Below are 15,555 nucleotides of genomic sequence, written 5' to 3'. Positions count from 1 at the left end.
TGTGGTACTCTTCTTCATGCGAAAAAGACTCACTAGGTGGAGTTCTCGACCTCTGTCTGTAACTGGTGTCATCTGACTCCTCAGAGGAGTGCCCAGAGTTATGAGCTCTACGCCTTCGTCTCTCATGTCGCAATTCCCTCTTTAACTTGTTAATCTCACGTTGCATGTCCCTTTCGTTCTTTACGTGGGAAGCATGGCCTTTCCCCCTAGAGTGACTTCTATCTATGTGGGTTGTTCGTGCACTTCCCTCACGATCCCCCCTATGTCCGTAGACTACCAACGGATTACTGTGCTGAGAGCCCCTAGACTCTGCCTGGTGCTGATTAGCATCCGCCTGCTGTGGGCCCACTAATGGTTGCTGCGGTGCTTCCCCTTCCATCGCGAACGCTACTCTTGCCTTTCCTTGTGAATAGATCAAATTCTTCCCACAGACGGCGCCAATTGTAGGGATTCAAAATGGATTGGACCCAGAATATGAATGGGTTTTCAACCCAACAAGCCCAAACAATAATTTTTTAGAGCGTGGGTACAAGAACTATGTCTACTTGAAAGGAAAGGTTATAGTTATATTCAAATAAAAGACACTTCGAGCTGTTTTTATGATCAAGACTCTCCTCGGCTAGGTTTCAGTGAGCTTCTTTATGAGTTCTATCTTTCTACCCTCTTTTTTCCAAAAAGTCCCCCTCTAATGTCATCTGCTTCCATGTTATATACTACGTTCTTTACTCCTTACTCCATTTCCACCATACACGTGTAGTTCCTATCCTAGGAACTCCTTTCTGTCCCATCCAGCACTTACCAGAATCTTTGCTCAGTGGCCATAAAGCTGCTTGGTTACTGTGCAGGTATCACTTCCACATTAATGTGGCTAGAGAGTTAGTTGGAACGCATTTAATGCGGAGGTAATAGCCTTGGAAGATATTTGTTATCTTTACCGACACCTCCTTAGGCCTATATTCACTCTCCAGTTCTAACACAACTTTGCGGATTACCATGGACAACATGATAGTTACATCCACCTCGGACTAGAATATCCGAGGTGGACTTCATCCTCGGACATGTCCTACGCCACTATACGTGACTTTCATCCCTTTTCCGTATATTAATCCCTCAATAATTCTTTTAACCTATCCTCGGACACATGAGCGTCCTCGGACTGGGCCGTTGGACTCCAAGCCCATTTCTGATGACTCCTGTATCTTTTTAGATAACAGGCCCCACAATAACAAAATTAAATTATTTTCCTAGTGCATTTTTTGTTTCATCAAAATAAATTTTTTTAAAATTAAAATTCAATCCTAATTAAAATCTATTATGCATAATGAAATTAAATGGATTTGTCTTATAATCAATTGAGAAGTAGATGTTAGAGCATTTGCATTAGCTCATGCAAAAATTTATGTCTATTTTAAAATAAGAACTTGTTTTTTATATTTTATACACTCACTTTTCAAAATACCTTACATCAAATTATTTATTTTACACTACATTTTATTAAAATATCATTTTTTTCTTAATTTTTTAATTTTTTATATTTATTCACACACACAATAACTATCATCCACTCATTTATTTCATTCTCAAGATATGTAAAGCAAGAATAAAAAAATAATAGAGCTAGGCTGAATTTACATGATTATTATAATAAATATGTATTTTTACATAATTTTGCATGACTTTATGTGTGTAAATTTTAGAATTTGTTAACTAAAATGTCGTCATTCTTCTATTATAAAAGTATTAATAGTGATTCAATTGCTCTTAACAAACTTAAATATAAAACTTTTATATTAAAAAAAGAGTTTTAAATAAAAATTTTAATTTAAAAAATTAAATAAATATTATTTTAAAAAGTCTAAATGGTTGTGACTTGCAACCTCAAAGACCTCAAAGTCTAATAGAGCAAGACAGAGGTAGGTTCAATATGTTGGGGGAAATGGGTAGACTAGCAGTGTAAGGGGCAATTATGTAGTAAGTTAGACAAGGTTTGAAAGAATAATGGAAAGTAGTATCTCGAGTTTTAGAAACTTGAGATCCATATTAAAACTCGAGTCCCAAAGACTCGCTTTATGAGTGTTTTGTTGGATGAGTTAGCCTAAAAATGCCACATAGATCTCGAGTTTTAGAAACTTGAGTTCCTATAGTGGCATTTTTAAGTCCTATAGTGACGTTTTAAAGCCCTATAGCGGCGTTTTCCTGCAAAAAAAATTTATATGATCACCCCATACTTCAGGGAGCCCTATAGTGGCGTTTTTAATCCCTATGGTGACGTTTTAAAGCCCTATAGTGGCGTTTTCCTGTAAAAATTTTTTTATAAGTGTGATCACCCCATACCAGGTTCAGAGAGCCCTATAGTGGCATTTTTAAGCCCTATAGTGATGTTTTCCTGCAATTTATGGAACTCGAGTTTTTAAAACTCGAGTTCCATGTGGATTTTTTTCCACATCAGACTCATCTGCTTACAAATTGAGACTTATCAAGACTTAAAAACTCGAGTTCTATCTTGGAACTCGAGTTTTAGACACTCGAGATGCTACTTTTCAGCATTGTTTTGAAACGTGACAACTAACTAAATTTTTTGATATTTATTGTTATTTGGAAAGGGTGTTCAATATGTTGGCACCTTACTACAGTGCTGAGTGCTCTAAATATCTAAGTATATTGACCTTGGGTATGCATATAGATATTATAGAAAGTTGGTTTCCCCTTCTTTGTTTTTTACCCAAAAGTGAGAGCGAATAGGTCAGTTGTCTTGATGAGTAACGTATTAGACAGAAGATGGAATAGTGGTTTTCCCAATTTTTGTATCAATGATTTGAAATCAAAGCTTGTACTTAATTTGCAGCTGGTTTCAGTTCTCAATGCATGAGTTATGCTTGAGAATGTTATTGTACTGATGGTGCAAGTACTTTTTTGAATTCCATTATTAAGGCTTAAAGATAGGCCTTGATTGAGGGGTGTGTGTCATGCATCATTGCACAGAAAGCTTCCTTTGTTTTATGCTGTGGACATCTTGTTTGCATATGAGGATAATCTGCTGGTCTTCCTCACTCTTGTTCAAACACACTTCATTATATTTTGAGGTGGGGTTCCATTGTGTGATAGTTTCTGTAATTAACTGTGGTCACTGCGTTGAAGTTATATAACATTTACCTGCCCTAGAGAGGAGATGTTTGTGTGATGCTGGGTTGTCAGTTGGAAAAGTTCTTCATGGAAACTGTAAGCACTGGTAATATGATATTTATATTGTTCAACTTCATCTTAGCTGTTCTCATAATTAAAATAAAGTCCATTTTCTATGATCTCTTTCTTTCTTTATAGCCTAATATCTTACAGATTTTGAGCCATTAGGTTTTGCTAATGTTTTACAGTATTTTGATTTGTTAGGTTGATTAGTGCCAAGAGCCTTGTAACTCAATTAGCAACTCCTAGTGTTTCCAACAAAGACATTTAGGTTTTAAATTCCCCACCCTCAACTATTGTTGTATAAAAAATTTGTTAGGTTGATTAGTTCTTTTTTTCTTTTTATTTTTATTTTTTTTTGCCGTCTTCCCTCATATGTTTTAGTGGTTTTGCTTCTGTGTTTGTTTTTGCACCATCTTCTCATCATTCTTGTTTTTTTGGTGATATATCTGTAGGTTCCCTGTCCACTCTCTTATCTATTTTGTCTTTCTCCAGTCCCAACACATTTCCTTGTCATGCTAGAGTTTACATTGCATTTTTAGCCATTTAGTATTTTAGTTGATTGTAGTTTGATTGCAAGTTCATGCTGGTAATCATCATTAGTTTTTGGGGTAAATGCAATGTCTTCATGTGTCATGTAGGAGAAGAGAAATGCTGGGACTTGTTAATCGAAGTGTTCTTATCCCATATTTGTCCCTTATTCTTCCTCTTTTTTTTTTTTTTTTTTTTTTTTTAAATATATATATATATATTTTGGGGGGGAGGGTGGGGGGGGGGGGGTGTGTGTTGTTGGCATGTATGCTTGTGTTCACATGACATTGTTTCTTTATGCAGCATGTTAATTTGAGAATTGGGGCAAAGTTGGTTTGTTGGTACTATTCGATCTATTTTTTGAGAATATCTTCAATGGTTAAGAGGCAACCTAGTCCACGAGTCATAATTTGGGTTTATATTAATGGAAAATCAATGCTAACATATTTTTAGGAGGGTGAGGCTTGGTCTACTCCTTATCTGTTGCAATGTGCCTTTTTTGTTCCTTAGTTACTTTGATATGTGGAAGTTAGTATGAGATACTTGTTTAAGACATATGTAGCACACTCTGGGGGTGTTTTGAGTTTAACTTGACATAAAAAAGTGTAAGCATTTAATGCTGTGCATTTAATGCTACTTGCATATTTGTAAACTCAGTTGGTTGGGAAACAGTTTGTCCTCTTACTTTGAAGTCCAGGTGCCCAAATTTATTTTTTCACCTTTTATTTAGCATTTGTTCTATGTCTAACAAAGTAGACAGATGTTTTGTGTTTGATGTGAAAGCACATCCAACTTGACAACTACTTTCTTTTGTTTTTTTTTTTTTTTTTAACGAAAAAAGGGGGGGGGGGGGTTGTTCATTCTTTCCTCCAAGTATAATTCTCGTTAGTATAACGGGGTTTATACAATTATGTAATTAAATTTTCTGACGGGTAGTACTTAAGTTTAATATAGTTACTTATGCTATTTAATAGTATTAAAAATTCTGCATATTGAACATTAGATTCTGGGAACTCGCAGATATGGTAGAGCAATCTTCAGATGGTCTTTCGGGCAATTGGGCTAGGCACAGGAACAGGTCATGGGTTTTTAATGTTTCTCTTGAAGTTTCTGGAATCTCTCTAAAAGCTTGCATTGCAAGATTGGGGGTTTTGATGTTAGAGGTTTTGACGGTGGTGGTAATGTCATGTTAAGATTTTTGTTATCCTCCACCTTTAAACTTAGTAGCTTAATTGTATTTATTCTGTTGCAGAAATGCTGGTGAGGGAGTGATGAGCTTTGCTTATGAGAAGCACTTCATCTTCTGTTGCCTGTGGGGAATAGAATGTTATTTGGGCTAAAGCCATTGCCATTATTCTTTTGCATATATTATATATTAATTTATTTTTGATATGTTTGATTTCATGTCTTGAAGTTTTGGGTTTTAGATGACCTGTAGTTTCCTTATTTATGTATTTTTCAAAGTCTTGTTCACTGTTAGCAATGCTTTGATTGAATATAAGTGTAACTATGGAATTGATTGCCGTTTTCGGTAGTCATTGCTTCTGCAGAGACTTTTTTGGATATCTTGCATAATTTTCTTTGCCCATTCATACTCTCCTTACAAGTACTTACATTTTCTGACAAGAAACTTTATACAATTTGTGAATGGTGTCTTATTTATCTAGCTTTCCCAATGATGAGACCCTACAACCCAAGCTTTCTCTATAATCATTACCAAGAACTGATTGGATTGTGTATTTCCATTTTTTTGTCTTACCTGGGTATAATGTGATCATGTCAAAAGTATGGGTTTACAAACGAATATAGGACTGTAGACCAAATTTTTAAGGTCTCAATTTTGTTCCATCTGTTGTGTGGAAATATAAGCTTTTAATAGGTTCCAAGTTAATGCAATTAGGTCCTTGGGTACTGCCTTCAATACAACATGATGCTGTTTCCGTTTATGATTATATTGGTCCCAATGTTTTCATTACCTTTAATTGCCACGTCTTTCTCCAGGTTGGTCCTTATCAAATCTTAAGATGAAGCAATCTTTAAATTTCTGAATCTGCCTGCATTGGTAATTTCATGTTGAACGGTTTTTAGACCCCTTAACCCAAACAGATTAGCCTAGTTAATTAGCCAAGTAATTAACTTAGTCAAATTATTCAAATCTAGGTTAACAAATCAAACAATCATATTAAGAATATAAAGTAGCGGAAAAGTAAATAACACAATGATATAATGACCCAGGAAATCACACGGTAAAAATTTAGGAAAGATTTAAGCTAACTATCCTCAAAGTAAACTTGAATCCACTATACGAATAAATTGAAGTTCATACAAAAGGACTTACAAGCTCCCCGCTTGACTTCCTAATGTTACCCACTAGTAGAACTTACTAATACGACCACGTGCAAGCTCCGAATTCACGGACTCCTTCTTTCTTGGATTCTCCACAAGATACAAGCACTCCCGCTTGTGTTTCTTTAAGCTTCAATGGCAGCAACTGAGTTGATCATCAAGATGTTGAAATAATTTCTACCTTGAAAACCTTAAGTTTATGTGAAGGAAAGCTCCTCAAGGATCTCACAAGAGATTCACACAAATAGCAAAGTATGAGCAACAATACAACCAGAGCAACTCTCAAAAACATGGCTAGGGTTTTGCCTTATATACCTAGAGCAAAAACATAAAATCCTAAACATTTAATGAGATAGGGTTGAGTTGGAAAATTCTGCAGAAAAATATTATGGCCGACTTTCGATCGATCGAGTCTAACTTTCGATCGATCGAGCTAGGCCGAAATGAACCATTGCATCTGCAGTCTTTCGATTCCAACTTTACATGAATTACACTACTTTGAGCAAGCCTAAACAAGACTAAACATATTGTTTTGATCATGGTTTGCCAACATTACACATTAGAGTTCTAAATACAACAAATCCTAAGTCTTTAGAACCTAACACATGTTAACTTTGTGTAGTTCCCTGCAGGACTATACTTGGGTTCGGCCTTTTTACACATAGTGGAGAATAATTTGCTGCCATATTGGGATTGTTCTTTTCTTCCTTTCTGTTTGCAATCCAAGGCAATTTTGCCACATTAAATACATATACATATTTTTTGCAAGGAGTAAAACAATGTCTATGCTACTCTTCACTTTAAGAGTGTTCTGGCTCAGCTTGTTTTTTCCGTAAGAATTATTCATTGACAAACTAATCAGTAGGTGAATTTTTTGGGTCTATATTTCACATTTTTTCATTCCTTGCAGACGATATAAAGAGAAAAAGGAGGAAGTGGCTGACCAGAGGCTGACCCTGAACGGGATCAGAGGACCGTATTTGCCTACCAGGTAATCAAATGCATTTGGCATATGTATTATTTTTGTTAATTTTGACAACTTAAGGTCTGACTTATTATCTTGGCTTACTATTTTGAAGATTTGTTTGAAGGCAAATGAAAGAGATGTGTATGAGTTCTTCTCAAAGACTGGCAAGGATGGTATTTGTCACTTTTTTTTTTTTTGGTTTGTAGTTTATATAATTATATTTAGCTATCCCTAAAAGATGGTGTTGGATGGCAAGATCATAGGTTCAAAAGTCAAAATCCTCTGGGTGCATGTGTAACTTATTGAATAGAAAAAACAAATATTATAGAGTAGGTAAGGGAGGAGTTGTAGAGTTCTCACTAGCAGTTTGTGCATCTGTGGAGCTAACATATTCTGTCTCTTCAAGAAAATGGGCCTGCAGCCCTTTACCCTATTTTACCATATTGCCATCCTAATTCTAAAATTTGACATTTGCCCTGGTTGAATGCACACAAACAAAATCTGGAGTAAGTGACCCCCACTTGTTTAGGCAATGATCCGTTGTAAAATGAGGCAGAAAATGTTCAGTTTCAACTCTGTATTTAATTCTATCCATTGCTCACATCCTCCCTTAAGTGTTGAGGAATATTGCTCTATGAGTTGATTTTTCTTTTTTCTCACACTCCAATGTAAATTGTTATCTTGTTTCTTTGTCTCTCATCTTTCTAATATCTGGAGAGCACAATTTTCAGGTTCGAGATGTACGCCTAATAATGGACTGCAATTAAAGACGATCCAAGGGAGTTGGGTATGTTTTATTTTCCCTGAATACATCTTAGTTGAAATTGTTTTGCAGTTCACATACACACATAGATACATACATAAACATAATCAATAAATGTTAAATTTCTGGAAATTTCATATTGTATTAAATCCTAAAATTGCTGCTACATTTTTGTTTTTCAGTTCAATAAATGAAGCTATTTCATTAAAGAAATAAACCTTCTACTACCGTAGATATGGGATTTGCAAAAAACTACAGTAGATATGGGATTTGCAGAAATTTGTGCCACATAGGTTTGGAGATCCATCTGTATTGTAAACAGAAAAAAAAAATAGTCTATGAAAATAAATAGAATGTTCTGTTTGCCATAGCTAGGATAAAACATGAATGGCACCAGTCCAAAATCTGGCAGAATGAATGCTGTCATATCATGTTCACCTTTGATTTATATCATTTAGGGGAAAAGTTCTGATTAGAACTTGGGAAAAGTGATCTGCAAGGACCCTAGTTTCTTGCAGTAGAATATTTTAGATATTAGATATATTGTGATACAACGTTATTCTTTTTCCTGGGGTGATTGGTTTGAAGGGAAGTGAAATATTTTTAAGTTGGTACTCATTTAATTTAGTACTGTGTCTGGCGCTTGTAGTATTATTATATGTGCAATTCTTATGATTATACTAAAATTGTTTCTGTTGGCAGTTATATTGAGTTCTATGATGCAATGTCAGTCCCTATGGCAATAGCACTCTCTGGTCTTCTTCTTCTAGGTCAACCAGTTATGGTAAAACCATCAGAAGCAGAAAAGAATCTGGTCCAGTCAACTACAGCAATGGCTGGTGTATCAGGTGGGCTTATAGGTCCCTATTCAGGAGGGACCAGAAGGCTGTATGTTGGGAATCTGCATTAAAACATAACTGAAGCTGATCTTCGTCGGGTAAGCATAATTTGTTTGCAGTCATTCCATAGGATTATTATAATGCGAAAGTTATTGGAGTTGATTGATTGGACTTACCTTAAGGCAGGTTGCAATGTGGTAAACCTGTGTGGGATATTTCAACCTGTTACAATCATATGCTTTTGTTGTTGTTTTTACATTTTTTTGATAAATTCTTAATTTATAGTTGAGTGTGAGAGGATTTTTCAGCTATAAAGATACCCTTTAGTCTTCTCACTGATTTTCTTGATTTATTTTTCTTATGTTATGGTTATCATGCCTTGTCATTAAGACAGAACAACCTAGCTCTGATACCAAATTTGATGCATAAAAAACACTGAAAAAAAATCACAATAAAAGAAACAAAGAAGAAAATGTAAAAAACTAGGAGTCGGCACCTAGTGTTGGCTGGAGTCAGCACCAACCATTGGAAATGTTCCAAAAGAAATTTTACTAAGCAAGCCAATTGGCAATAATGCTGAACTCAAGGTGTCCATTTAAACTAACCAACTTAACACTGAAAGGAAATTATTCTGACTAATAAAAATAATTCTACTAATCTAGAAAGAATATGAAATAAATACCTGAACTAAGTTGGAAAGTAAATAACCAAATTTCAATATAAGTAATTATAATTGTATCCCTAAATTACATAGGACTTTTTAATCAGTTGGGCTGACACGGGCTTTCAACATCTAGCCATGTGATCTGGGACCTGCATCTAGTGTCTGTATCAGATTGTTACTTCTTTTTGGATTCTTGATATGTTTATTCTTCACTAAATTCTGTTGATCCATTGCTTTTATTTTGAACAGGTTTTTGAAGCATTTGGTCAAGTAGAGCTGGTGCAGTTGCCTGTTGATGAAACTGGACGTTGCAAAGGATATGGCTTTGTCCAGGTGAGTACTATTTGTGAAACATTTGTGTAATTGCTTGAAAATGCAGCACTTAAAATTTCTATGCAACACAGTTTTGCATGCTTAACTATACATGAGAAGCTTTGAATGATATAGTTAGTCCTTTACTCTTATAGATTGATAATCGGCTTGAACATCACATACAGCTTGTATCTAAATCACTTGGTATAATATCTTAATATGGTGTTCTTGGCTCTACTGATGTTCTAGATGGCATATTATATGCACACCAAGGTTCCTCCTGATTTAGTAGGCTAATTGAGTAAGTTGTTTATTGCAGTTTGCATGTCTTGAAGATGCTAGAAATGCACTGAGTCTGAATCAACAGTTGGAGATTGCGTGTCAGCTTATCAAGGTATTGCCATTCAATCTTTCAATGCACTGAGTCTGAAACAACAGTGTACAAATCTCATTGTTTTATTACCAGCTTCTTGCCATTTCACATATTTTACGCTGTTACTTTCTGTAGCAGCATATTAGTTAATACAACAGTTTCAAAGAGTTTTACTTGGTGATCCAGAGTCCTTTCTAAGATCAATGCTTTCAAATCAAACAATTGAATGCCTGTGTTGCCCTGTTACTGGTCTTTAGTAACTTGGCACGTGCTTATGTATAAAACTTGATGGCATTCTTCTTCTGTCAGTGCTACATGAATGAATGGTGTATGCTGTACCAAAAATTCTTATTATAGGCTCTTCTACTTTGAATATGATCTTTTACCTGACTTCTCTTCTCCTTTTCGCCCTTCTGTTCTTTTCCTGTTCAGGTTTCAGCTCTTACTGATCAAGCTGGAATGCAAGATGTTGGAGCAAATTCTGGTGATTTTGATAATGATGAAGGAGGTGGCTTGGTTAGTTATACGTCCATTTTCTCTTTATTTATTTATTTTTTAATTATTATTTATAATATAAAAAAACTAAAAATGATTTCTCTTTGTTGAAGTTGGTTGAAAGTCTTAAGGCTTGTTGATAATCAATCTTGATAATCAAAGTCTAAGGTATTTGATTGTTCTTACACGTCTAAAGCGTGTATTACCTAAAGCATGTTTTTGGTGTTGCTATTATGTCACGAAAAAAAGGTATCATGAGCTTATGTTAATCTTAATTGATTCTATGTCAACAATAATTTTGATATCTTAAAAGTTTTAGTCTTTGGGCCTATTTCTCCTTTTCTTTCATTTGCATTTTCAAGTTAGTTTTACATTTTCCTTCTGTAAGTTATCAATTTCCGATCTTTCTCTCTCTTGAATTTCTGGTGGGTCTCTTATTCACAATTTTTTGTTTGTTTGTTTATTTATTTCTCTTAAATAAATTATTGGCCAAGCTGACACAATTCTTCTTTTAATTCTCAGTCTCTGAATGCATGATCTCGAGCACTTCTCATGCAGAAGTTGGACCGCAGTGGCTCTGGATCTAGGTTTTTCTCTTCCTAGTTTGTTGTGGTATATTGAAATTGACCTCTTTTTTCTTACATTTTCTTCCTTTCTTCTGAAGCGTTGCTGGTTCTGCTGGCACTCCAGTTGTCAATAGCACAGGCCTTACTTTACCAACAGTGCCTATTCTAGGAGCTGCACCTGCAGTATCTCCAATTACTCCCCTTGATCCTGCTCTTGCTGGACTTGGTGGTTCAGGTCTTCAAGTTCCCATTGCTACTTTGCCAACTGTTGATACAATTGGTGCTCCCAGTGAATGTTTATTATTGAAGGATATGTTTGATCCAAATGATGAGGTTGGTGGGGCATGCTTTTTTAAAGTAATTTTCCTTTCTTGTTCCTGTTGCTGATAATGTTCAAAATGATATCCCCCTTGCAAACGGAACCTGATTTTGAGTTGGATATCAAAGAAGATGTTCAAAATGAATGTTTGAAGTTTGGAAAATTGAAACATATATTTTTAGACAAGTAAGCTATTCTTTGTGTGGACCTCCTCTTCCCACACCCCCCCCCCCCCCCCCCCCCCCCCACCAAAATTTTGGGACTCTTTGTTGTTGTTGTTGTATATATGATTACAGGAACAGTGCTGGTTTTGTGTATTTGCGATTTGAAAATACACAAGGTGCGGTTGCTGCACAACGTGCTCTACATGGTAGATGGTTTGCTGGAAAGATGATTACTGCAACTTATATGGTAATTATATTTTCTCACTTCATTTTATTTTGTTTATTTTAATACATAGTCCTTAATAGTAAAACTACAAGTAAATTCTACAAATGCATGCAGGTGCCCCAGGCATATGAGGCTAAGTTCCCTGATAGCAGATAGGATTTATGGATTATGGATATGCAGTGAGAAGATGGCATTTGCATGTCTTTGAGTTTTTCTTGGGGATTGGGGGGAAGAGAGAGAGAGAGAGAGAGAGAGAGAGAGAGAGAGAGAGAGAGAAGCTTTTGTATGATACTGTCCTTAGGTCTGGCATATGAATTGCCAATAGATAAAAGATTGTAAAAAGATGTCAGATTTATCATCAAGTTGTTTTTGCCATTTGCTATCAAAATATAAGGTGTTAACGTTTGTAGGCCAATTACTGCCTTTTTATTGGTTGTCTAAATGGGTTTAGCCTCCTTTGCTGGTTGCCAGCTTCTCTTTGATTATATGAGCTGATGGTATAAAGTTTGGATCATCGGTGAACATTGGACGTTCACTGCTGGAAAAATGATTACTGCAACTTATGGCTTTTGTATGGACGTTGAGCTGTTATGCTAGACGTGTTCTTTTTTACCTTGCCTGTCATGGATTTAAGATCAGGTTTGCTGCTTATGGGCTTGGAGCCTGGCCTGAAATATTTTTCCTGTGCTATGTGCCTTGCTTGTACTTCTCAGACGATCTTATACAAGATCATGTTACCATCCTAACATAAAAAATAAGATTAACTCCATGGAGGGGGATACATTAAAAACAACAAAATCTGAGGGATAAGATTACTCCACATTGCTAGTACCAAATGGTAAAACAAAAAACATTGTAATCAATTTATGTGGTGAATAATTGTTGAGGGTGTCATTTAGGGGCGTAGCTAGGATTTTTTACATGGAGGGCCTGATTTTCGACGACAATGATTATTATTGTTGTATGGACAGTCTATATATTTAGGTTGATATGAACCTTATTTGAGATAAGCTCGTCGGATTTCATCTTGTTTGTTGATAGGAAATTCACCTATTTGTTTACGTGATCCTAAATCACGATCTATTTCTTCAGATTGAATTCTTAAACATTTGGAGGGATGTTCATCAGGTATTGAAGTATCAACACTTATTTCTACAGCCACATTTGTTTCTACTACCACATGTATCCTAAATTTTAAATTGCTAACATCTTTGTTTTTTAAGAATGCATCAATTGTTTTTCGTTTGCTCATAATTCTTTTAGCTTTAAGAATATGACTGAAAAAATAACCTAAAAAGAACTTGAAAAATAAAATCTTAATTAGAAATTTTTATTTATATGGATGATATTCATACTCAAGAAAAAAAATAAAATTTCCACTATAATTTAAACAGTCAACCCATCATCATTCCTATTATTCAAATTTTCTTGTATTTTAATTTTTTTTTAATTAAGAATAACCCCTCAAACAAAAGCAAAAATTAAACACACAAGTACACAACATAAACCAAACAATTTAACAACATCCATTGCCACACGATATCTAACTAATCAAAAATAAGTAATAAATTAAAAAAAAAAAATTACCTTAGAAACTTTATCTTCCCTTCAAGACTCATCACAAGCCGACCCCGGCTGATTTTTTAATAATATATTAGTCTACATTCTCAAAAAAAAAAAAAAAAAAAAAAGACTCATCACAAACAACCTCCCCATACCCATGCCTTTAACCATATATTTCTCTAAAAAACTATGAAAAATTAAAGAGCATGTGAATATTTAAGTGTAGATATTTGAGAAAAAAAAAAAACACAAAAAAGAGATGGAGCGGAAACTGAAAACTCACCCTCTAGTTACGCTCCTACTCTGAATGATTTATTTTAAGAAAGCAAGAAGAAAAAAAATAATGGTCATTTTTTTTTTGAGGGATCGTGAGGACTGAGTTTAAGAGGAGGGCTGAGCTGAGTTGAAGATTTTGTTTTGTTTGGGGGCTACTAGAACCAGTGGAGTGGGCAGTGGCGTGTACACAGTAGACAAGAAGAGAGTAAAAAGAGAGAAAAAAAAAGAAAAAAAAGAAAGGGTTCTGAATATTCTGATTTTGAGTTGGAGAATTGGTGATAAAGTGTTGTTTTGTTGAGTAGTGCTTTGCGTATTTAACTATTAGTGGGCAGTGGGCTGTGAGCCATGTTTTGTTTTATTAGAGGATTAAAAGGCCTACAATTGAAACTAGAGATTGGGAGTGAATTGAAGTATTGATCAAAAATGGGAGGGGGGCCGGATGTACATCATTGGGGGGCCCAATTAAAATTTGATATATGTTGGTGGACATTTCTTTTTTCCTAGCAGGGGCCACAGCCCCCCCAAGGGGCAACATGGCTCTGCCCCTAGTGTCATTGGATTGGGGGCAAAACTCAAGTTGATGGGCATGCTCTCTACGTGTGACAATAGTTTGGATTTTTCATGAAAAAGAGTAATAATTTGTCTTTTTTATAAGTTAATTGTGGCAAAACAAAATCAAAGGACTGAAATATTGATGACTGAAATGAAAAAAAAAAGAAAGGAAAAAACAAAATCAAAGGACAGAAACAAATAAAACTTATAAAGTGAGTTTTACATTTTAGCATAATATTAATTTATAAAATGAATATTTTCCTTTAGATTGGTGAGTACATCTAATATTAATTGTCGATACTAAATTAAACAAAGGCATTTACTAATTCAAATGAGTCAAAATTAAACATAATAAAAAGAAATTTTGATTTACATAATTTTTTAATATTATAGAATGAAAATAGGGAAAATTACAGTGTCTAAATTGCATTCATAAACTGTGTCCTCTAGGGTGCTCTTTTACAGGAAAATGACCTAGCAATTGAACATATTATCACTCTTCATATAGCTCTTACTACTGCTGAATATTTGGCTTATGAATGTGGGAAGCATGTTCTTGTCATACTTAAGATATGAGTTCTTCTGCTGATGCTCTTCGTGAGATAATGTAAAATCTTTACGGCTTAATTTGCACTGGGGTTGTGCCATATACTGTAATTTATGAAACAAACAGAGGTCAGTGTAAGGAGGCATGAAGCTACCTGTACATCCTTCAACATCTTTTTGTGGTTCTAATACTTAGAAATATATAATATATTTGCAAAATTTACATGGCTTCCTAGCATATTTGAAAGTCAACTTTTCTGTTTGTCCAGAGTATTTTGAGTAGTCTGTAAAAGCCTCAAAAAGTTTTCTAAAACAATTTGTTTGACACAAACAACTGATTGCTACTGTGCAGGTCTCTGGTGCCTGTCAAGAAGTGCACGGAAGGCATGGTATCTTGGGTATACGTATACTGATTTGGAAACAATTTATGAGTGTGCTGGAAGAATTGAAGGGCGGAAAGGCTCCTTTACACAAATTTTGATTTTAGCATTGCCTAATGATGGTAATGGATTCTCATTCTCAAATCATCTCACCTATTCTTCGATCTTGTTTTAATGACAAATCATTTCTTGAATATTGATTTTACAAAAAAAAAAAAAAAAATTGAACATTGATTTCTTTGTTTGCTCGGACATTATGCATCCAACTCCCGATCTTACTGGATACATCACAGAGGGGCAGATATACATTGACAAGCAGTTGAACTACTGACAGGTAAAGTTTTAAAGGAATGTCGTTTAGCATAGTAGTTCAATGGTGGGAAATAAATTTCAAGTGGACGTGGGTTTCTTATTATCACAGTAATTTAATGCCATGTATAAATGATGTCAACATGTAAATCAATATTTTTAATAGGAACGTGTGTGTGTG

General features: G+C 34.9%; 1 protein-coding gene, 1 long non-coding RNA gene and 1 pseudogene across 2 annotated transcripts; all 3 read left to right on the top strand.

The window, feature by feature from the left end:
* Positions 1-15,520, top strand: part of LOC111990516 (V-type proton ATPase subunit B 2-like) — a 54,801-nt pseudogene extending 39,281 nt beyond the window's left edge.
* Positions 5,021-7,202, top strand: LOC136062174 (uncharacterized). The gene is made up of 3 exons (XR_010623993.1): positions 5,021-5,715; positions 6,693-7,051; positions 7,140-7,202. It is a non-coding gene; the product is annotated as an uncharacterized LOC136062174 (long non-coding RNA).
* Positions 8,493-12,203, top strand: LOC111988323 (uncharacterized). Its single transcript, XM_065760952.1, is given in 9 exon segments — positions 8,493-8,727; positions 9,543-9,626; positions 9,925-9,999; positions 10,411-10,494; positions 10,996-11,060; positions 11,138-11,370; positions 11,454-11,544; positions 11,655-11,769; positions 11,863-12,203. Coding segments are annotated over 9 exon segments (1,002 nt in total). The 5' UTR covers positions 8,493-8,514; the 3' UTR covers positions 11,905-12,203.
* Positions 15,521-15,555: the final 35 nt, after the last annotated feature.

This window comes from Quercus suber, unplaced genomic scaffold, assembly GCF_002906115.3.
Source record: "Quercus suber isolate HL8 unplaced genomic scaffold, Cork oak 2.0 scaffold_388, whole genome shotgun sequence".
In the NCBI taxonomy this organism is placed as follows: Eukaryota; Viridiplantae; Streptophyta; class Magnoliopsida; order Fagales; family Fagaceae; genus Quercus; species Quercus suber.
Note: the sequence above shows the minus strand (reverse complement) of the source record. Positions and strands in the feature narration are given on the sequence as shown.